Source organism: Rhipicephalus sanguineus, chromosome 3, assembly GCF_013339695.2.
Source record: "Rhipicephalus sanguineus isolate Rsan-2018 chromosome 3, BIME_Rsan_1.4, whole genome shotgun sequence".
NCBI classification, from domain to species: domain Eukaryota; kingdom Metazoa; phylum Arthropoda; class Arachnida; order Ixodida; family Ixodidae; genus Rhipicephalus; species Rhipicephalus sanguineus.
The window spans coordinates 9,245,227-9,267,851 of NC_051178.1; the positions used below are offsets into that span (position 1 = coordinate 9,245,227).

At 47.1% G+C, this 22,625-nt stretch overlaps 1 protein-coding gene across 1 annotated transcript; it reads left to right on the forward strand.

Annotated features, from left to right (window-relative positions):
- Window positions 1-1,305: 1,305 nt before the first annotated feature.
- LOC125757548 (uncharacterized) lies at window positions 1,306-3,809 on the forward strand. The gene is made up of 3 exons (XM_049413127.1): window positions 1,306-2,230; window positions 2,394-3,397; window positions 3,564-3,809. Exons 1-3 carry the CDS (start codon window positions 1,348-1,350, stop codon window positions 3,807-3,809), a joined length of 2,133 nt encoding a protein of 710 aa, XP_049269084.1. The 5' UTR covers window positions 1,306-1,347.
- Window positions 3,810-22,625: the final 18,816 nt, after the last annotated feature.

The following is a 22,625-nucleotide window of genomic DNA, read 5'->3' on the forward strand; positions in this document are numbered from 1 at the left end:
AGAAAGCGTGACGAAACTTTGTTCGAGTTCACGGATGCCTTTGTAGATAGCGCTACGTGAATGGGGCTATGCTCTATAGGGCTATGAACGGGGCTGATGAAAATGCTTGAATTGTGGAATGTGTGTCAATGGATGTACGAGGGTACGAGGGGCGTTCAATAAAGATTTCCCCTGACCCACTTCCTGTGGACGAAGAGTAACGAAACTTTGCATATTTATTAGTCCTCCTCTACATAGGTGTCACCCAGGAACACGCACTTCTCCCATCTTTTTATGCAACACCTCGCTTGTAGAAGTCGACAGGTTGCTCCAAAAACTTTGTTGTGACTTCAGGAATCAGAGTCTCATCATCTTGAAATTTCTTGTCCTTCAAATATGACTTCATTGTTGGAAAGGAGTGGAAGTTAGTGATGCAGAACTATCGGTAAGATGACTATCGATGCTATCGATAGTCAACTGCCCAGAACATGAAATGAGATGATTGCACTGATGGAAAGATTGTCCGTCTCATTGACTCAAACCAACCTGTTTATCTCGTGAGAGGCGGATTTATATTTTTATTTCTTCATTCAAAGTCGCGAAAAATGACCTTTGGCGCCTCTGGCGGCAAAATCATACACGGTTCGATGAAGCCGGTCACGTGACGATTGATTGGTGTATGCGTTCGATGACTTTTCTGTTAGTACTGAAATATTGTTCATTTATTTATATTAAAAGATATTACTCCATAAAAATGTACAGGGTCGACCAAATCTAAGCTGAACACCTCATTAGTATTCACGACCTCATAGAAGCTGTTGTTTAATACATAATTCGGAAAATCATTACTGTGTTTGTCGACACCATGATTAGACGTTCTATAACGGGCATTGCACTCGTGAAGTATAAGAAACGTTCTAGTTTTACCGGTTTGAATACTAATGAGGTGTTCAGCTTAGATGTGGTCGACCCTGTACATATAGGCCTGCGTTAGTTGTATGCTACAAAGTGGCGCTGCCTTCGCTTGGCGTAATGATAGGGTGGCTAGAAGGGGAGGTGTGCGGGCCGCGCGTTAAAAAAGTGCGGCCGGTGCGGCCCTCTGGCGGGGGTCTGGCCGTTGCCAGGCAAGAGACCGGCGAGACGGAGATAGAGTGTACTAGAACTTTTGAGTGGAGCGAGCGGATACCGGTTCTATTGTTAGCCGCTGCCCCCTCCTACGTGGAAAATTGCGGCGGCGCTGTCGTCGTCGGCACTTGAAGAGCGCCCGCTCAAGCCTTCTGCAGCTCGCTTGTTCAATGTGTTTGTTGGCATGTGTGCGCAGTGCTATTCGCATCGGAAAAATCTTTTCTGACATGCTCATCTCGTACGATGCCTTCGAAGCGACGGCTTAATCATTGCTACGCGCCTGGTTGCAAAACTGGGTACGCACGGACTGCACATGGTCGCAAATTGTCCCTTTTCAAAGCCCCCGCCGATGAAGAGCGGCGACTGCTCTGGCAGAGACACTTGCGCAGGCTTGACAAGCCGCTGGACAAAGACTGCGCGGTATGTGAGCTGCATTTCGAACCCCGTTTTGTCCTAAGGGATTATGTGCACATTGTGGACGGGACCGAAGTGCGAATACCCAGAGGAGCGCCAACGCTTTCTCCCGATGCAGTGCCGACTATCTTGCCGAACTTGCCGTCCTACCTGAGTGTGAAAACACCGACACCGAGGCCCGAAAGGAAACGCCGGCAAGCGGAGGCTCCGAGGAAGAATAAGCGCCGTCGTACAGACGACACTTCTACTTCCGCAGATGAAGCGGATGCTGCTCCTATGGAAGACTCGGAAAACGGAGTAGGTGCTGACTGCGTTGGCCTTGCTGACCTTCGCAACTTACCGCTGCCATCCAAGTCGTGGGCACCACACGAATTTCCTAACTTTTCCGGAGTTTCCTATGTGGCCTGTACATTCGACTCACGCACGAATGAAGTTGCAATTGAGAGGGCCGTGTGTTTTGATTGCTCTAGTACAGGTAGCGTAGAGGGCAAAGTGTTTGTCCTAGAAAAGTTGGTCGACAAGTGTCGTTTGACCACCGTAAGAGAAGCGACGGAGCTCTTACAACGGGCTGCAAGCATTCCTTTGTGCTGTGGAGCTGTGGAAGAGTCATTTGTGTCTGCATCGGAGCTCACGAAAGGTCTTCACGCACGAATGCGGTCACGAAAAGGAGCCCTCTTCAGCGTCAACTGCTCAGGGAGATCACCAAATGCAGGTATGGTTAAATTTACTAAATGTAGTGCAATACCAATGCATTGTCGTTATGCGTTCAGCCTGAAGAAGCAAGTGTATCATATTAAAATAAACATAACGAAACACTCAGTGGCAGATTTTCGGGCGTTTGATAAATTCAATGATTGTTTTCCATTTTTTTACAGGGTTACCCTGCATACCTTGCAAGTACCTCCGCAAGTCTTTGCAAACAAGAAAGTCACGCATTAAGAGACAAGTGGTGAAAACTACACACAGCACTGCGCATAAAATGCGAGCGTCGCAGAGAAAAACCAAGCGGCTTGTGTCAAAGGTGAAAACACTAAGTTCTGTTGTTGCCAGTTTGAAAAAAGCTGCTGCTGCCAACGCTGAAAGCATTCTACAAGACAAGCTTAAATCTTTGTCCCCCAAGCAACAACTAGCTGTGAAACAGTGTTTCCAAGCTTCAAAAAGAAAAAGCACTCGAGGCATGTCATTTGATAAGGAGTGGATGCTTGAATGTATTCTCCTGAAGATGCGAAGCCCGAGGCTTTATGAATACATCCGCAGGCAGAAGATATTGGTTCTTCCAAGCAGAACTACCATCAGAAAATACTTGTCAAGCTACATGGGCAGTTTCGGGTTCAATGAAAGCATGCTACAAACTCTGAAGAAGAAAACCTCTGCAATGGACGCTTTCAAATGCCACGGCGGATTGATTGTGGATGAAATGAGTCTTTCTGAGCACTTGTCGGTGGACACTGCTGGCAAGATCGCTGGCTTTGTGGACTTGGGCCCGTACACCCCAAAGGACCAAGCACATCTGCTGTCAAACCATGGCCTTGTAGTCATGTTTGTTCCCTTGGTCGGAAACTGGACTCAGATTTTGGGCGTATTTGCAACCCACACAAACATCAAAGGAGATCTTCTCGCAAAGATTATTCTTGACGCCACAGTCTTGGCTGAGAGGGCAGGTCTTTTTGTCGATTACATAACCTGCGATGCTGCAGCATGGAATAGAAAGATGTGGCGAATGATGGGTGTGAAAGCAACGAGAAAGGAAACTGTAGCGAAAAAGGTCCACCCATCAGACAACAAGCGCTTTCTACATTTCCTCTCTGATTTCCCTCATCTGGTGAAAAACCTGCGGAATAGGCTTCTACAAACTGCCTTTGACACACCAGACGGAAAGGTAAGTTTGTTGTTCATAACAAACCACCGCAGGCACTGCTGTTAAAAATGCACATTACTAGTGTTGTGGTAAATTATGTTAGCATGCTGGTGTACATGATCATTGCAGCTCAAACAGTTTAAAGCTGACTACTCTTTCTCTTCCTTTTGATTGGTTTTTCATGTAGGTCTCCCTGGAGCCACTTAAGGAAGCCCTAAAGCTAGATTCCAACAATCTCACTCTGAAGGCAATGCCCCGGCTAACAACAGTTCATCTCGAACCAAACAACTTTGAGAAAATGAGAACGTCGTACGCTTTTCAACTATTCAGCACGGACGTTTTAAGGGGATTCCAACTCTACAAGTCACAGCTTGAACGACGCTGCGGTGACATTGCAGCAACACAGAAGTTTTTCAGGTTTGTATTCCTTTAGTACTCATCTTTAAGTGTTTAAAAACTTTCATTATTATTAATCAATTAATCAATGAGTGGAACTTTACTCTTATGAACAAAGAACTGAATATACGATTGTTTGGACCAGTAACCTAGAGTGGCTACGGACCGGTCCAATACGATGTGTAACAAAGAATGTACAGGACAGCTAAGAGAAAAGAAACAACAACAGTCATATAAGTACATACATATACATGTATACATTTGCTTTTGCAAAACGTACATGCCTATTATGCTTGTAAATTAATTATGCATTTACTGCTTCATCACATCTTTTTCATGCTCGTTTATAAAATCTCAACATTAACCACCATCATTTGTGGAAACTGGTGCAATGAAGTGCATCAAATTAATATAAACTGCTAAGATACCTTAAAAATACATTCGATTTGTAATACTGTAATTTCTTTCACTGCTCATGTATCTTCACATTTTTCTAGCACCTAGTGACTATTTTTCATGACTAATACTGTAAGCTCCATAACATCAAGGCGATCTTTTACTCTTGCAGGATGATGAAGTCGCTTATAGCTATCATGACTTCACGCTTTCCTGCAGAAGCTTTGAAGCCCAATTCAACTGCAGTGCAGGAGCTGACGGACTTCCTGGACTTTTTGAACAAGTGGGAGGCTCATGCTGAAAAGGGAAAGTTCTTGAGTGAATCAACGGCAGAAGGCCTTAGAGTTACCATCACAAGTACTTTGGCTCTGTTGAACTACCTACATTCAGAAGTTGGCTTCTCATACATGATGACTTCGCGCCTGAGCCAGGACAAGCTCGAAAGTACATTTGGGATTGTGAGGCAGTCGTCTGGCTGCAATGCCCGCCCAAGTCCACAGCAGTTCCTGATTACTGTAAACTGTTTAAGTTATTATAATTTGGCTAAGAGCGTCACTGGCTCAAATGTACCTGATGACGTCATCAACTCGCTTCTTTCAGTGAAAGACCAGCCAGCAAGTTGCCAAAAACAGCAGCAAGTCGTCGACACCTTAATCAACATGGGAAATCTTGATGGAGCACAGGCTGCACTTGAGAGTAAAGGCGACACATCAACGCATACGTATAATACCAAGAGGAGTGACTCGAGGCTAACGCATTACATTGCGGGATACGTTGCACGGAAGTGTGTCTTAAAAACCAAGTGCCAAGTGTGCATGGACCAGCTGCTCCTGCCTGCTCCCGAGGGAAAACGTCTGAATGCTTCAACGTTCACAAGCGCATGCGATTTTGGCGGCTTGCTGTACCCCTCTCTGAGCCTTTTCAGGTTCATTAGTGAACTTGAGGACATTTTTACCGAATGTTTCAGTACCGCAGAGCTGCAGCATGACAGCATTATGGATGTGCTAGCCCTTGTGAGTAAGAAGGGCCTGAATCACATTGGGTGTGATCAACACTGCGAGGGACTATCTTTAAGTTTAACTGGATTTTATCTAGTTACTAGGCTTCACTTTTTTGTCAAGGGACTAAACAAGTCTCGTGACCATGCACGCAGAAAAGCACAGCAGCATTTAAAGCTGAGCCGAATCTAGAAAGCCTGTGCAGCAGGATTATGTCAGGGGACGGACGTATGAGCACAGTATTTGTTAATAAATTGTTTCATTGCTTCCTGTGTATTTCCGTTTCTGGGGAATTTCAGCTTTGGGCATATATAGCAGTGCACAAAGCTTGCCTGGTATGTTAGCAGCGCATGTGAAACAACTGGATACGCGAATCGGAATCGCACTTACTTATAAGAAATACTGCTCTCGCGTTGTTAAAGTCACACGAGTCTTCCACTGAGCTGCGCTAACGAAGAGAACGAAAGCGTACACCGGCTACGCGTTGCAGAGCAAAACTGCTATGCTTTTATATAAGTGGTTATTACGTCGGGTACAGGAATGACTGTTTAGAAGCAATACGGGTGTGGAAGTGGATAGGGAGAAAAAGTGCGCTTTATTCATCCCAATCCATTAGTTTGAATACGCAGGGTATGTTTTTACTCGGAAGCAACGACCCATGCCAAACAGCGCGAAAATTCGCGAAATTTTTGCGCGCGCCGACTCCGCTATAACTCCGCTCTGCGCGGCAGGCTGCAAGCGAGCGCGGCAAGGAGGCAGAGACGCGTTCAAGTGCCGTTGACTGCAGCGCCACCGCCAACATTCCACGCGCTGTGGCCCTCTCCGAGGCGACCGGTCGCGCCACTCAAAACCTTCTAGTACACTCTAACGGAGACGCGTAGACGCGGTGGCTCCGGCCATCGTATCGATAGTATGCGCTCCCCTTCTGCGGTAGTGTTATGTTATTTCGGCAGAGTAAAAAGCTGGGCTTGGTGTTCCCTGACTACTGTGCGATGGAGTTAGGAGAGGCCAGGATAGACGCACATCATTATCTTTGTTTATTGCTAGCGTGCATGCTTGTTGACATCCGACCGTCAGTTCGTACGTGTTGCATATCGTGCTTTAATTGTGGTGTTAATTCTAATGCGGCCGGACTGCTCGCACTGAGCTTACAAGAGTGCCCCCTACCTCTAGGCCGCACACCTTGATTTAACAGCACTAACATTGTTTCATTTCGTTGTTGCTGCAAGTATAAATTCTGAGTGAACAAAGCAGTACAAAAGCGTGCACTGTCGGCGCAGAGCATTACGACGTTCGGCGACGAGTATGGCGAGTACGAACAAGGTTCTGTCTTCGGGAGAAGAAGCGGCGCGGCGGGAAATATGATGGGAATTCGCTAGAGCATATGGGCCCAACGATGACGGGCCGACCCCGAGTTTCGAGTGAGAGAGGCGTGTCGCCGCAACTGCACGACAAAACTCGTCGGGAAGAGAGACGTCGGCCGCCCAGCAACGAAGGGAATCCGATCCTGACTTGCGAGTGGCCAAAGCAGGAGCTCACGGACCGTTTAGCGGCGTCATATTATCATCGCTGTATCGACAGCTAAAATAGTACTTAGTAAAAAACGCACCCCAAAGCCAAGGAAAAGGCACCAGCTCCGCAGTTTCATCAGTCTTCGCGACGCCAAGTCAGTGAATTGCAGTGCTAAATTTTACCCTTGAATGTTGCATTTGTGCGCTGTGACGTGCAGCTCATGCAGTCACTGCTTCATCGCAATGCCCACTGAATACTTTGTAATACCAAAGGAAACATGTGAAACATGGTACTGCCGCAGAACCCAACGACGGTCGGAGTGCCGCCGCGGCCGCGTTTTCACTGTATCGTCTAGGCCACGGTGTTGTCTAGGCAACCGCGACCGCCGCGCGCGGAACAGCTCTGTGTACCACGTGACTTTTTTAACGCGCGGCCGAAATACTCTCCCGCTGCCATAGGAGAGGGTGGTCCTCTTTCGCGTGATCGCCGCTAGGGCACAACATAGCGCTGCCATCTGGGGCGCCGTCAGCGTTTCCGCGGCACTAATCCGGCTGTCAACACCTGGCCGGCGGTTTGTAGTTGTGTAGTTGCTGCGAAGTGTTGGCGTGTTCTGTTTATTCATGAGTGCTGTGTGCTGGCAAAGATGCCGTCTATCTCAAAGAAAAAAACTCGGCGTTATTGGTGCTTCGTGCCAGGGTGTGATTCCGGCTACAGATCTTGTTCGGAAAAGTGTCCCTTTTCCACGCACCGACTTGCCACGAAATGTTCTTGAAGTGGGCATGTGCCATACCGAGGGCTGACAAACCGCTTCAAAAGAATTCCGCTGTTTGCGCAAAGCATTTGCGCAAACAGCAGAATGAATGATAAAAAGTCAAAGAAATTAATGACAAAAAAGTCAAAAGAAGAAAGCCATGTGTGATATGAGAAGCCGCGGAAACGATCAAGTGCGTTCTGTTGTACACAATAAAGTTTCTTTACCTAGTAACATATGTTGCGTTTATTTATTTGGATCTGAATTGATGGAGCCTGAAAAGACCACCGAACGTTGTATTACCATGTGCCATGGTTTAATCCTGATTTGGTTGGCGTAAATCAAGTTATCTGCTTTCGCACGTAATGAGGCGCACGAATAAAATGATCAGAGCGCATTGGAGCATAATTAGGCCCCCAGGGCCGTAACTAAAAGGGGGGGGGGGGTGAGGGGGTTATGACACCCCCCGAAATTTTTTCATGCTTTATTTATTTATCTATCATAGTACCCACAGCACCCAAGGGCATATTACAGTGGGGGGGGGGGGGGGAGAATACAATATTTCGATACAGAATACAGATTCCAACTCTTTAACATTACAATAAACGCAATTCACTGTCAACTTACGTAGTGATACATGGGATATACACAATGTAAATCGGGTTCATAGTACAGTTTTGTCCTTACACAACCGCGCCAGTACACTACTGGAGACCCAGCACTGAACTTGAAAATACTTCATGTGAAGAAATTTCTGCTACTTCAGGAGACAACCTATTCCACTTGCTTATCGTCCTCGGAAAAAGCGACATTTTAAATGCGTCAGTCGGGCAGCTTATTTCCTTTATCTTATTGGCATGATGTAATCGCAGCGAAACGTAATCCGGTTTGTGAAAGTATCGCGAGGGGTCCAGACCCGTACGGTCGTGAAATACGTTATGAAATAGTTTCAACCGCAGATATTCCCTTCGTCTGTGTAGAAGTTCCCAACCAAGCCTTACTTTTGCTTTTGGAACACTGAAATTCCTGGTATATAGTCAGAGCAGACAAACCGAACAGCCATGTTCTGAATTCTTTCTAAATTGGACACGTCGCCTCCCTTCCACGGATCCCACACAACACAAGCGTAATCTAAGATAGATCGAACGTTAGACATGTACAGTTGAGTCTTGGCCTCAAATGGTAACTTTTTTGCATTTCTGCGCAGGAAACCTAGCACACGCCCAGCTTTAATTGTGACGTGATTGATGTGACGGCTCCAGGAAAGGTCTGGTGTGAAATATACACGAAGATGCTTGTGTTCGCGAACTGATAGCAGCTTGGTTGAATTTATAACATAAAAAGAGTCATGGGCGGCCTTTTTCCTAGTGAAACACATATGCACTGTTTTTTTTTTTTTCATTACGCCGCCTATCACACCATTCTAAAACCCTGTCGAGGTCGTTTTGGAGAGTAGTGCAATCATGGGAGCTATGTATAATTCTGCACAAAACGCAGTCATCGGCAGATAATTTGATATGTGATGAAATACCGGAACAAATGTCATTTATGTAGATGAGGAACAATAGCGGACCCAAGACTGACCCATGGTGCACGCTAGAGGACACATCAACTTCCCGGGATGCGTCTTACTATTGATAACGACCTTCTGCCTTCTCAAATTTAAATACTCGTTTATCCAGTTCACAATTAACTGTATCGTTCACATTATACATTTTTAGTTTTTCAATTGTTAAAGAGTGGGCGTGCAACGCCAAAGGCTTTTTTTTTTAAATCTAGGAAGAAGCAGTCAACGGAGAAACCCTCCGTTGACTGCTGTTGATAAGTCGTGTATCCATTCAAGTAATTGTGTTGTACAGGAAAAACGACTGCGAAAACCGTGCTGCTGAGGATTAAGTAAGGAATGCGTGTTCATATGAGTCATAACATTGGTAAATAGAACATGTTCAAGTATTTTGCATGCAACACTTGTAAGGGAAATGGGCCTATAATTTAAAACACTGCTTTGCGGTCCACTCTTGTGAACAGGCACTAAATTAGCAAGTCATATAGTCATCGGGTAATGAAGATTATTCTAAAGACTTTTCGGGTGACACTAAAATACTTGCACGCCTTCAGAGCGACCACCACTTGCTTTCCGTCGGAACAAAACGCGGCTCTGTACCCCGTATTTCAAAACCGCATAACAGTAGCGCAATACAAGCTGTGCGCTAAGGAACTGCATTATCAGCTAAAGTTTTATATAATTTGGTAACGCACTTCTACTGAAGCGTTCTCCCTGCCGAGGACGGATAACGGCCACGTTCGCTGACGGATGGATGGATGGATGGATGCTATGAGCGTCCCCTTTGTAACGGGGCGGTGACATGTCTGCCACCAGGCTCGAAGAAAAAAAAAAAAAAACTTCCTTGTTTTATGTTGGCCTAATACCTTATTTACATTGATTAAATCTATGTTATTATACCAAAAAAATATAAATTCACGGTCTATCTCTCTGCCTCTTAAGGCAGAATGACCCTATTTTTCCCCCCATTATTTATTTTTGTTCTTTATCTCTACTTTTCTGCCACCAATACTCTAACCGCCTCTTACTTATTTCTATCGCGGACGTGTTCAGCTTTCCATTGTTGTCCCTAAAACCCAAGGCTTCATGTAGACCCGTGCCCACACGTATACCTGGGTGAATATCGCCACATTCAATCAGTACATGTTCCATCGTTTCCTTAGTTCCTCCGCAGCATGTACATTGTTCTTCTTCGTTACTGAACCTCGCTTTATAAGTACGCGTTCTAAGGCAGCCCGACCTTGCTTCAAACAGTAAAGCGCTTCCCCTTGAATTATCATAAAACCTTTCCCTCCTTATTTCGTTTTTTCCCTTTCGGTAGTTACTCAGAGCCGGCGCCCCCGACGACAGCGCCGCCCCACGGCATTCACGCGAATGGCGGCCAACGTTTGCCGCCCGGTCATCACTGGTGCGATCTTGTACGCATTCCAAATAAACACGGAGGCGTGGCGTTTCATCCAACCGCACGCGAATGGCCCATGTGAACCGCGACAGACGACACCGCCCTGCATTGACCAATCGCGTGCGGTCACGTGCAGTCACGTGTGGCTGAATGTAATGCCACACCTCCGTGTTTATTTTGGAACGCGTACAAGATCGCACCACACACCTCCCCTTCTAGCCACCCTAGTAATGATCCCATGCCGCGAAAAGCCATCCATGACACAGGCGCAGGCAACCTTGGTCGCAGGCGCGCAACGAAATACCGAGAAGGTGTATAAAGCCACATCATCTCATTGTAACAGCTTGCTATTTTAAAAAATGGCTGGAAAGCTCAAAATAAAGGTGGTGAAGCATAGCTACAGTAACTCCTGCGAAAGCAGAACAACGATAGCTTTCATAAGGGCTAGCGGCATTGCTATCAATTCTCAGCGTTGCTAAAGCAAGCCTTCATGCGTGTTTGGAGCCTTTCAGATCGAAAAATACTGCTTATAAAATAACTACGTGCTTTTAGGATAAACCACTGCAGCTACAAACGTTACGAAGGGTAAGCTTCCTGTCGCGCCGTAAAAAGCTGGGTCGATAGTACTACTATCAACAAACTATCGATTGTGCAATCGGTAGTACCATCGTTAATATTACTAGCGGTATTACTGCTACGCGTGTTTATTGCTTTGTTTTGATGTATTCGGGTTTCACCCACAAATACTGCTAGCAACGTTTGACCGCGCCGTAATGTTTAGGCGCAACATCACTAGGTAAGTATTAGGCGCTGTGTTCCTTTAATAGAATATACATAGATACGTAATTCTAGAGACCCTAGTTTCTTAAGCTGCGCGGAAAATGCAACTGCGCTGAAACTTGTCCTCCGTGCCCTCTGCACGAGCTCATTGTTGTGTTTCGGTTTCGGTTCCGTATTGCACTGTATGAATGCCATGGGGCGCCGCTCTGGCATTCCTCTTTTACCCAGGCGACGTGTAAATAAAAGAGTGTGTGGTGTTACGTTTGGCCTGAAAATTCATCGAGGCAGACGCCATTGAGCGTACAGCTATCAGCCAGAATGCTGTCTCCCCCACGTGTCGGCGCAGACGGATACGTGGAACGCCACGTCTCCCTGGAGGAGCTTTTGCCGAGCGAGCGGACATGTCGCCGTGGATGGATTTCCCAGACAAAGGACGTCGGAATTCAGAGACCCCTTTTTGGCTTGTTGATCTCTGCGTGAGATAGCACCGCGAGAAAGATTCTCACCCAGCCACTTCTGCCTTCTACCCTACCGCAGCAGGGAAAATTAACCTGTGCCGGCGGGAGCGGTCTGCGTGCCTTCCGAAATTCGACACACTCGCTTTATCGTGCGCTTTGATCAGCGTGGGAGTGCGCCGTTGAAGACGCTCCCATCAACCCAGGTGGGGCCTTCACCCGAGGCAGCCATCTTTCAACGCTTCTTCCGAGTATTACCGGCAGTGGAAGCGAAGGTCATCGGCCCTCCTCCCCCAATTCCCCTTTGGACTGAACTCCTCGCCGACCTTCTCACCTACGAGTCTTCGGGGCGTGGCGAGCGTATTGTGTGACTCTTTGCCTCCTTTCTGGAGGCCGGACGCCAGGACGACAGGTCACCGGATTGGCGGAAGACGCTGACACCGGTTTGCCTGTGCTTCTGCAGTGACGGTTTCGGGGCTATAAAAGCCGAAGACTTTTGACGTTTTTCTCTCTCTTCTTTTCACCTCCTGACTTCATCATGTAAATAAACACGTTCCTTCTTGAAAGAACGCGTCTCCTCCCTGGGAGCCAGCTACGGTAACGAGACCTGCCGAACCCCACTCTTTACAACTGGTTGGCAGCGGTGAGATGAACCTTGCGACATGGTGCTGCGTTGTGGTGAGTGCTTGGTCTTTGCTATGACTTTCCAGGCTTCATTTTGTGTGTACACTTAAGTAGTGTAGAAGCTAGATTGTTTTTTGTGTGGGTTAGGTAGATCACCTCTTTATGAGTATTGAGTGAGTTATAGGGATCACCTAACTATTAGCGAGCAGGACCAAAGCAAAACAGCAGTCATGGAGTTAAAGACAATGCTAAAAGACGAACTTTTGTTTGTATGTGAGGATCTAAGCATTGAGGTTGAGGAAGGAATGGGCAGGTCTCAAATTTTGAAGCTGATTATGGAAAGTGCCAGTAAGGGTGAGATTGAAACCGCGTTAAACACTTTCAAAAGGTTTGAGGAGCAAGAAAGAAAAAGAGAGGAAAGAGGAAAAGAGGAAAGAGAGTTGCGGAGAATCGAACTTGAGAATGAAGGCTGACGTTTGGCTCAAACGAGTGGAGGGGCTCCTGAGAGAGTGAGCGAGATAGATTCATACCGCATGGACAAATATCTAAACCCTTTTCAAGTCGGGAAAGATATAGCAATATTCCTCGGGGGTTTTGAACGGACTTGCGAGAGGATGAACCTTGCTCCAAGTACATGGTCGCAGCGGTTGCTTTCGCTGTTACCGTATGAGGCGGCTGAAGTAATTACCAGACTCAGCGCGCAAGAGGCAGATGATTATGCGAAGGTTAAGGCTGCCTTATTAAAGAAGTACCGCCTTTCAGCCGAGGCATTTCGTCAAAGGTTTCGAAACACAGAAAAGAAGGATAGTGAGGGATATCCGGACTTTGCCTACGGCATGAAGAGAAACCTAATCGAGTGGTTGAAAAGTGCGGAATCCTACGAGAGTAGAGACAGGATCATCGAGACCATCTGTCTAGAGCAATTTTACAGGAGCATTCCACAGAACGTGAAGCTATGGGTGCAAGACAGAGATAACGTAAACACTGTGGAAAGGGCGGCCGAGTTAGCCGAAGATTACGCAATGCGTAGAAAACTGAGCATCGAGGGTGGAGGACCGGACGGGCGAAAGGGATCGCGGAAAGAGTTTTCGTTCAGGAAGGGCTCACAGGCGAAAAAGCTAGACAATCCGAGGGCAGAAACAAGTACGCCAGAGAACAAGGGTGAAAGCGCGAGTGGTGGACATTCCCAAAGAAAAGAGTTCGAAGCTTTCAAACCCATTCGCTGTTATAACTGTCAGAAGACCGGACATATCGCGGCAAACTGCAGAAGTCCTAAGGTGGCTTTTTCCTACGCGGACGAAAGTGACGAGAACATAGAGCTGTTACGCCCGTATCTCCATGACCTGGAGGTTAACGGCAAACCTTGCAAAGTACTCAGGGACAGCGGCGCCACCATGGACATTTTCCACCCATCGTACATTACAGTAGATGACTTTACGGGAGAAGTGGCGTGGATCAGACAGGTTGTAGAGGAAAATAGCGTCTGCCTTCCTATGGCTAAAGTAACGATCACTGGGCCGTTTGGAAAAATTGTGACTGAGGCAGCGGTCTCGACATCTCTGTCGTTGCAGTACCCGTATATATTTTCAAATCGGTCAGACAGGATACTGCGCTAGCGGGGTCAGAAACTTGGAGAAGGAACTGTTCAAGCGCTGACTCGGTCCAAGGCGCGAGAGCTCGCCTCTGTGGCACCAGAAGAACCAATCGCAGCGTCAACAGAGACGGAGTTAGGTAACCCTACAGGCGCGCAGATAGAGCCAGCTGATAAGCAAAATGAGGCTTTATTGACGGAGTTAGATCATGACCTAGAGGGAGAGTCAACTGATCAGCAAAATGAGGCCCAGCAAGAGAACGATCCTAGCTTAACTAGATTACAGTTTAACGCTAAAGAAGGGATCGCCAGGGGCAATGTGACGTTGCATAAGAAGGGAGGTTTGTTGCATCGGCACTACAGGGACAAAAGAGGCCGGATTCTAGATCAATTGGTCGTTCCTAGAGAATACCGGGAGGATCTTTTGAACCTCTGCCATGGAAACGGGTGGTCCGGCCACCTAGGAATAAATAAATCCAAAGAGAGATTGCTAATGGAATACTATTGGCCTGGGTGCTTCAAAGATGTGGAGGAATTTGTAAGATCCTGTGACACGTGCCAACGCACGGGTAAGCCTGGGGAAAAGTGGAAAGCTCCGCTAAAATTGGTACCTATAATATCAGAACCATTTCGACGTCTGGTGATAGACATAGTGGGTCCCCTACCAGCAACTAAGTCGGGTTATAGGTATTTGTTCACCATGCTGTGCCCAGCCACGAAGTTTCCAGAGGCAATCCCTCTGAAGGAGCCCACTTCGACAGAAATAGTAGACGCGCTTCTGTCAGTTTTCACACGCGTCGGCTTTCCGGCAGAAATACAGGCTGATCAAGGGTCGGTTTTCACGAGCTCGTTAACTACAACTTTTTTACAGAAGTTTGGGATAAGGTTGATACACAGTTCTGTCTACCATCCTCAATCAAACAGCGCCGAGAGATGGCATTCAGTGTTGAAGCGAGTGTTGCGCGCTCTTTGTTATGAGCATAAGGAAGACTGGGAAAGCTGTCTTCCGGCTACTTTGTTCGCTTTGCGTACGGTCCCGCATGAGGCCACGGGGTTCTCACCGGCAGAGTTAGTGTATGGCAGAACGCTGCGTTCTCCACTTAGAATGTTGAGAGAAATGTGGGAAGAAAGAGGGGATAGTCAAACAGTGGTAGAATACGTGCTAAATCTGCTAGAACGACTAAGTACGACACAGGGGCTTGTCGAAAAGAACATGGACAAGGCTCAAAGGAATGCCAAGCTTTATTACGACAGGAATGCCAGACTTCGGACATTTAGCATTGGGGATCAAGTAATGATTCTCAGACCGTCGCGAAAGAACAAAGAAGTACATTGGGACGGGCCAGTCGAAGTGTTGCATAGGCTTTCTGACACTAACTACGCGTTGAAAGTGCCAGGTCGAAGGAAGGAAGTTAGAATCTACCACTGTAACCTGATGAAGCCTTACATAGAACGACATGGGGTTGTGAATCTCACCCTAAAGGAGCCCGAAGAAATTCAATCCGAGTTCGACGGATTCACAAAGACTTCCGACTCAGAAATTAGCCTTGAAGAGGTTGTAGCTTTCTCTGTAGGCGCGGAAGCGCTTAAGCCTGAACAGGTACAGGAACTAAAAAAGCTACTGAGGCAGTATCTCGATAGGTTCAGTCATCGGCCGGGTAGAACCGAACTGATAACTCACGAAATAGAACTCACATCAGCCCAACCGGTAAGGTCCAAACCTTACCGCGTGTCCCCACGACAGAAGGAGATTATGGAGGCCGAGATACGGCGCATGCTGGAGCTGGGGGTGATCGAGCCCGCTGAAAGTGACTACGCGTCACCACTAATACTTGTGGAAGCCCCAAACAAGGACCCTCGTCCATGTGTAGACTACAGGAGGTTGAATGCCATCACTAGGGATCAGTTGTACCCGATCCCAAATATTGAGGAGCGAATCGAAAGGGTCAGCGCTGCTAAATACATTTCAACGCTAGATCTCGTGAGAGGATACTGGCAGGTTCCTCTTTCAGAAAGTGCCAGCCGCTATGCCGCATTCATTTCACCTGTAGGCACTTTTAGACCTTTGGTTCTAAGCTTCGGCCTAAAGAACGCGCCTTTCAGCTTCTCCAAGTTGATGGACATCGTACTGAAAGACCTACAGGAGTTCGCACTCCCGTACCTTGACGATGTCGCGATATTTTCAGACAGCTGGGAAGATCACATAGAGCATCTGAGGGAAGTATTCTCGCGGTTGAGAAGGGCGGGTTTGACAATGAAGGCGGAAAAATGTAGTTTGGCTGCTCTCAAGTGACCTATCTAGGCCATGTTGTTGCGCAGGGAACGAGACAGCCGGCCGAACTGAAAACAGCTGCGATTGCCGGTTTTTCACAGCCACGCACAAAGACCGACATTCGGTCATTCTTGGGACTTGTCGGCTACTACCAGCGTTACATTCCCAATTTTTCGCAACTGGCAAGTCCGCTTACAGACGCACTGAGAAAAGGGGAGCCAACTAACGTGCATTGGGATGGGGGTAAAGAAGCCGCCTTTCAGGGTTTGAAAGCATTGTTAGTTTCACGACCTGTGCTACGCGCACCGGACTATAGTAAAGAGTTTATAGTTCAATGCGACGCAAGCGACAGAGGTATGGGCGTTGTGCTTACCCAAGTTGGTGATGATCATGAGGAACATCCCATTCTCTATGCCAGCCGCAAACTAACGGTCCGGGAGGAAGCCTATAGTGCTTCCGAAAAGGAATGTGCCTGTTTGGTTTGGGCAGCCCAGAAGTTGTCATGCTACTTGTACGGAGCGAGGTTCATCTTTGAGACAGATCACTGTCCTCTGACATGGCTCAATCAAATGTCACACAAAAATGGTCGCTTACTCCGATGGAGCCTCACCCTCCAGCAGTACAACTTCGAGGTTCGTTATAAGAAAGGGAAATTGCACGGCAATGCGGATGGTCTGAGCAGACTAATTTGAAAAGTGTTGTGTTGATGAATCAAGGGCCACATTATATTGTATCTTTTGTGGTTATCTTATGTGACCAAAACTGTTCTTTTTTTTTTCTTTGGCATGCCTTCTTCCATGAATGCTGTAGCTTTGGCGGCACGAAATTCCGTCAATATTTTAGAGTAGCGGGTTTATCATTTATTTGTGTGTCTTGAGAAGCCTGGAGAGTTTTTAGCGGGTCCAAGGCGCTTGATCGCGGCATGGCATTGTGTTGTGTGGTTCACTTTGCTGCTGTCGATCATTGTGAGGTGGTTTGAAAGTTTGTTGCGAGTTCGCAGTTGCGGTTCCAAGACAGGACGTCGTCCTCGTCACCAGCCTTTCTCTTCGTGCCCAGCGGTTGTGAGCGCTGGCCAGCCGAGATTTTCCGGGCGGCGGAGGAGCTGTTACGTTTGGCCTGAAAATTCATCGAGGCAGACGCCATTGAGCGTACAGCTATCAGCCAGAATGCTGTCTCCCCCACGTGTCGGCGCAGACGGATACGTGGAACGCCACGTCTCCCTGGAGGAGCTTTTGCCGAGCGAGCGGACATGTCGCCGTGGATGGATTTCCCAGACAAAGGACGTCGGAATTCAGAGACTCCTTTTTGGCTTGTTGATCTCTGCGTGAGATAGCACCGCGGGAAAGATTCTCACCCAGCCACTTCTGCCTTCTACCCTACCGCAGCAGGGAAAATTAACCTGTGCCGGCGGGAGCGGTCTGCGTGCCTTCCGAAATTCGACACACTCGCTTTATCGTGCGCTTTGATCAGCGTGGGAGTGCGCCGTTGAAGACGCTCCCATCAACCCAGGTGGGGCCTTCACCCGAGGCAGCCATCTTTCAACGCTTCTTCCGAGTATTACCGGCAGTGGAAGCGAAGGTCATCGGCCCTCCTCCCCCAATTCCCCTTTGGACTGAACTCCTCGCCGACCTTCTCACCTACGAGTCTTCGGGGCGTGGCGAGCGTATTGTGTGACTCTTTGCCTCCTTTCTGGAGGCCGGACGCCAGGACGACAGGTCACCGGATTGGCGGAAGACGCTGACACCGGTTTGCCTGTGCTTCTGCAGTGACGGTTTCGGGGCTATAAAAGCCGAAGACTTTTGACGTTTTTCTCTCTCTTCTTTTCACCTCCTGACTTCATCATGTAAATAAACACGTTCCTTCTTGAAAGAACGCGTCTCCTCCCTGGGAGCCAGCTACGGTAACGAGACCTGCCGAACCCCACTCTTTACAGTGGACAGTACTCGTTGAGTGCGGACGTTTCTTCTGCTTCGGCGCTTCGCGCCAAACCGCGTGTTCGGGCTGGCTGGCGTCCCCGCCGGTTGCGTTGGTCACCGCCGGTCTTCGCCAGCTGCTGCAACACAGCACTCATGTTTCCCGACGTATTGCCTGATGGCGTCCATATCTCACGTAGCGCCTCTTCTATCGTCTTTAGACGACACTTGCAGCGAAGCACGCAGATATATACGCGGCCAAGTTTTTTTTTTGTTGTTGTTGTTGCTTTCTCTGTACGTGTTTACCTTGTGTTCTGTGTACTACGCACTGCTGTAGCACGCCTGAACTACTTAAGTGTTCCCTTCTTCTTCATTTGTATACCAGCCCATATTCCTGTGCAATGAAGCACTGCTCGCGCGAGTACGCGTACGAATATGTAAGAGTGTTTAGCACAGAGTTTTCATCGATTGATTACGTGCACGTTAGTGATGCAACAAAGGTCCGGTTATTTTATGGAATAAGGGTTTTTCTTCTCGAACTAATCATGCCGCTGCCTTCCATCAATTTATAACTCCACACAAACGCTCAAGATAACGTAAAAAAGGATGAGATTTTGCGTGACATGTCTGCCCGTGCTTGTTGGTTCTGGTGGATTGGCTAAGATTCGAGTGCTAGTAGCGGTTTTCCTTTGCATTCTTGCGGATTCACTGATAAGTTTGAAAATCGTCAGCTGAGGCCGATGTCTAAAAACTCCCCTGGCAGGGGTTTCTCCCCTTGGACGGCATCTCTCCCACCTATAACGACCTCCCTTTGGATTTTTTCTCTCGCAGCGGAGTCACAAGCATCCCGGTGGCCTTGGTACCATCTAGCGGAGGCTCCATTCGTCTGAACAACCCTCATGCTATCCAGGAATCGCTTCATGCTGCCACTCCCCTGTACCAGACGATAACGGATGTGAGACAGTTCGGTCGAGGAGGTATCGTGTGTAGATCGCCAGACCAGACCTGTGTTGCTGATTTGCTCAGGTGTTCCACATTCGCGAGAACTCCGGTGAGTGCATTCATTCCTGCTCACCTAGCTTGCACCAAGGGAATTGTAAGAGGTGTCGATTCCAGTCTAACTCCTCAGCAAACACTGGAGAAACTAGCGGCAGCTAGTTTACCGATGTAATAGACTAGTTGACAATACCAGGGTGCCTACTGAGTCAGTTATTGCCACTTTTGCGGGAACTACATGCCCTTCCGAAATTAAGATATGGCCACTCGTATTCAGAGTAGATCAGCTAGCTCCGCGCCCTCTTCCCACATGAAAATGGGATGTGAATTCCCAGCTGGAAATCGGGTTTCCAGCCTGGTTTTCAGCTGGAAACGGCTCTTCAGGCTCCATTCCCAGCTGGAAATGGTATTTCCAGCAGGGAATGAAACCCATTCCAAGCTGGAAATGGTATTTCCAGCATAGATATGGAAATAATTCCCGACTGGAAAGCCATTTCCAGCTTGAAGTTTCCAGTTCCAGTTGGGAAGTTATATTTCAAGCTGGAAATTTTTCCGGCTTCAGCTGGGAAATAATTTGCTCATCATGCAGTTTTCCTGTTTGAGCGAGGAAGTGGTATAGTTGACAAAAGGAATTCCAGCCGCCCAAAGATTGATCTTCATACAAGTGACAGCAGATTAAATGTATAATGCAGACCGTGCATTTAGACATGACTTAGAACAGTGGTTCTCAAATGTGGGTCCGCGAGGTCATTATGGGGGGTCTGCAAAACCCAAGCTTGCAAAAAAAAAAAAAAGTTTTTTGAGGGCACACTATGTCCCATGACAGCGGCCCCTTCTGGTTTTTGGTATGCTTCAGCGCATAACATGTTTGCATTGCGACGTAGCTGACTTATGTTTTTTCCTCATAATGTGGCTGTAAAGTTTCTGTTGCAGTTTTCTGCGACTTATGCGAGCATGATTTTTCCAGGCCTGCATATTTGAAAAGCAAACATCGCGATGAAGAGGTTCAATGCGGCTGCAGGCTAAACAACTTATTGAAACATTGCCACGCAGAAATAAAAGGCACCTGCATATTGCGTATTCACACGCTGCATATTGCGTATAACCCCCCCCCCCTCTCCCACTGACTCATTTTGCAACCGTGATCTTCCGCGCCCCGTACGGCTGGGTTGCAAAATAATTAAAAAATAAACTTTTATTTGACCTTTTCAGTAGTCGTGCGCCCGGTAGACACGGCCTTAAAACCAGCTGCTTGTTCAGTTGCTCATTGAGCCGTTGCGCCAATAGCTAGTGTTTGAACAATAGTAGTTACTTCCTTGTGAAAAGGAGCCTTATTTTCAACATTCGCCATGGACTGTCACGATCGAATAGCAGTGAACTTTGCTAACTTGCTCTGTCCGACGCCGCGGCCATGAAAAACGCCGCACTGCCGCGATGTTTGTTGGCATCTCAGTAGCTCTATTCTCGTATCATTTCTCGGTGACTTATGACGTTAATGCTAAATAATAACCTACTCTGTATTATAAATACGGTATACAAAAATTGTATTCCTTTTTTAAGGTTAATACCGTTAAAGACAACGGTCTAATAGACCGCATAAATTATTCTGTCGCCGCAGTCAGCCACAGTTTCGAACAGCACATGGCGGCCAGACGTGGTGATATCTGTACGTGTGTGTGCTCGGTGTTCGCTAGTCTAGGGTGTTTCCTTGATGAATATCTGTGTGACAGTTACATGGAATAGTTATTTTTGGTCAGGTTTATCTCTGGAAAGTGTTACGAGTGATGACCAGCATGTTCGAGCGGTTTTTATTGCCGTACTGTGTGCGATGTCTTGGATACACCAGCGTTGATCAAGGGACAGCGATTTTCTCAGCTCTCATTGTTCCATTTGGAGGTAAGTTTTTTGCACTTATATATTTCAAGTGTAAGCGAACATTTGTCCCGAATGTTTGTGGGCTTCGTTATCACAGTGTCATGTTACCTGGCTGTGTGTAATGTTTATATATGCGCGAAGTACACTACAGGCCGGTTTGAGTAAGCAGCCTTTGTCTCCAATGGCCCTGTGCCGTGCAATGCTTGTACCTAATGGTGCGCATGCGTCTATGCAACAAACGCCAATAATTACATATGTTCGAGTGAATTCATTGGACGTCTATTCGGAGTAGTTGAAGGTCGATATAAATAATCGTTACATAGCACCTACGGTATAAAACGCAGTGCTCATCAGATCTTGCTCACCTTTGCTTTGCACTGCATTGACTTTGTATTGTGGTACTGTTTTTGAAAGCGGTATTGATGCTGTTCATGTGATTTGGTAAAACTATACTTTTGCTAGAATTGCGTTTTATGGGTCATTGTGGTTCTGATGTTCCCTCACTATGTATAAATATTCTTTTCAGGTGGTGTACAAGGACTCATTCCACATCTCGAGACATGTTCCAACACTTGATACAAGCGTTTAAATAAATGCTATTAAGTTTCACCACCATGTTCTTTGACTGTGTGCAGTTCACTGGACTGGACGAACAGGTCCTGTAGGAACCATGCTAAGACGCATGCGATGTAGCAGCGAGGTGAAATCTGGAAATTCTTCCATTTCTAGCTGGGAATGAAGAATTGCAACTGGAAATTTTGCCATTTCCTGCTGGGAAATATTTGCTGGAAATATTTCCATTTCCAGCTAGATTATGGAACTGGAAATTTTTCCAGCTAGATTTTTTTCCCAGCTGCAGCCTTTCTGCTTTCCAGCTAGATTATGGAACTGGAATTGTAATCCAGCTGGATTTTTTACCAGCTCCTTTCCCAGCTAGAAAAAGGTCCAGCTGGGCAAAATTTCCGGTTCCATAATCCAGCTGGAAGTAAAAACTTTCTGGAGATTTGGTCACAGTGTCGGCGCGTGTAAATCGGGCCAGCGCTGCTGCAAATGTGGAGAAGACCATGCCCAAAAAGACTGCACTTCAAAAGATGAACGTTGTTGCCTATGTGGTGGAGACCATACCGCTGATTTTCCCAACTGTTCAGCTCGCGCCCAGGAAGTACAGATTCTGGAAATAATAGATAAACGGCGATGTTCTAGGAGAGAAGCAATCATCACTGTGAAAGAAAGGGCATTTGGTTATGCAGGAGTTGCTTCTAAGCCTAATTCTGTCTCAGAACAATCCCTCGCTTCAATTATTGAAGCAGCTGTGCAGAAGGCAGTAGCGAAGGCTATGGGCCAGCTATTGGCGAACCTGGGAGACAGCATTGCACAGGCTATTTCAGAAAAAATGAATACCGCCATGCAAACTGCTGGTCAGTGCTCTGTAACATCTTTGAATACTAAACCTACACAGCGTACCAATGAGGAAAGTAATCAGATACCCAACTCTGAATGTGGTATCGCGTCAACGAGCTCATCTTTTACTCCTGTCTCTGAAAACCAGCCAATCAACGATATGGAAATGACAGATGCAGACCATATTGCTAGGGCCCAAAAGAGAGCAATCTCGTCAGCTAGTGAGGACTCGTCATCTCTGCCTCAGTCAAAATCGAAGAAAAGTCAGCCTAAATCAATTTTGAAAGAAAGTATGTTGGAGAAGGCAATTTCTACTGCGGCAC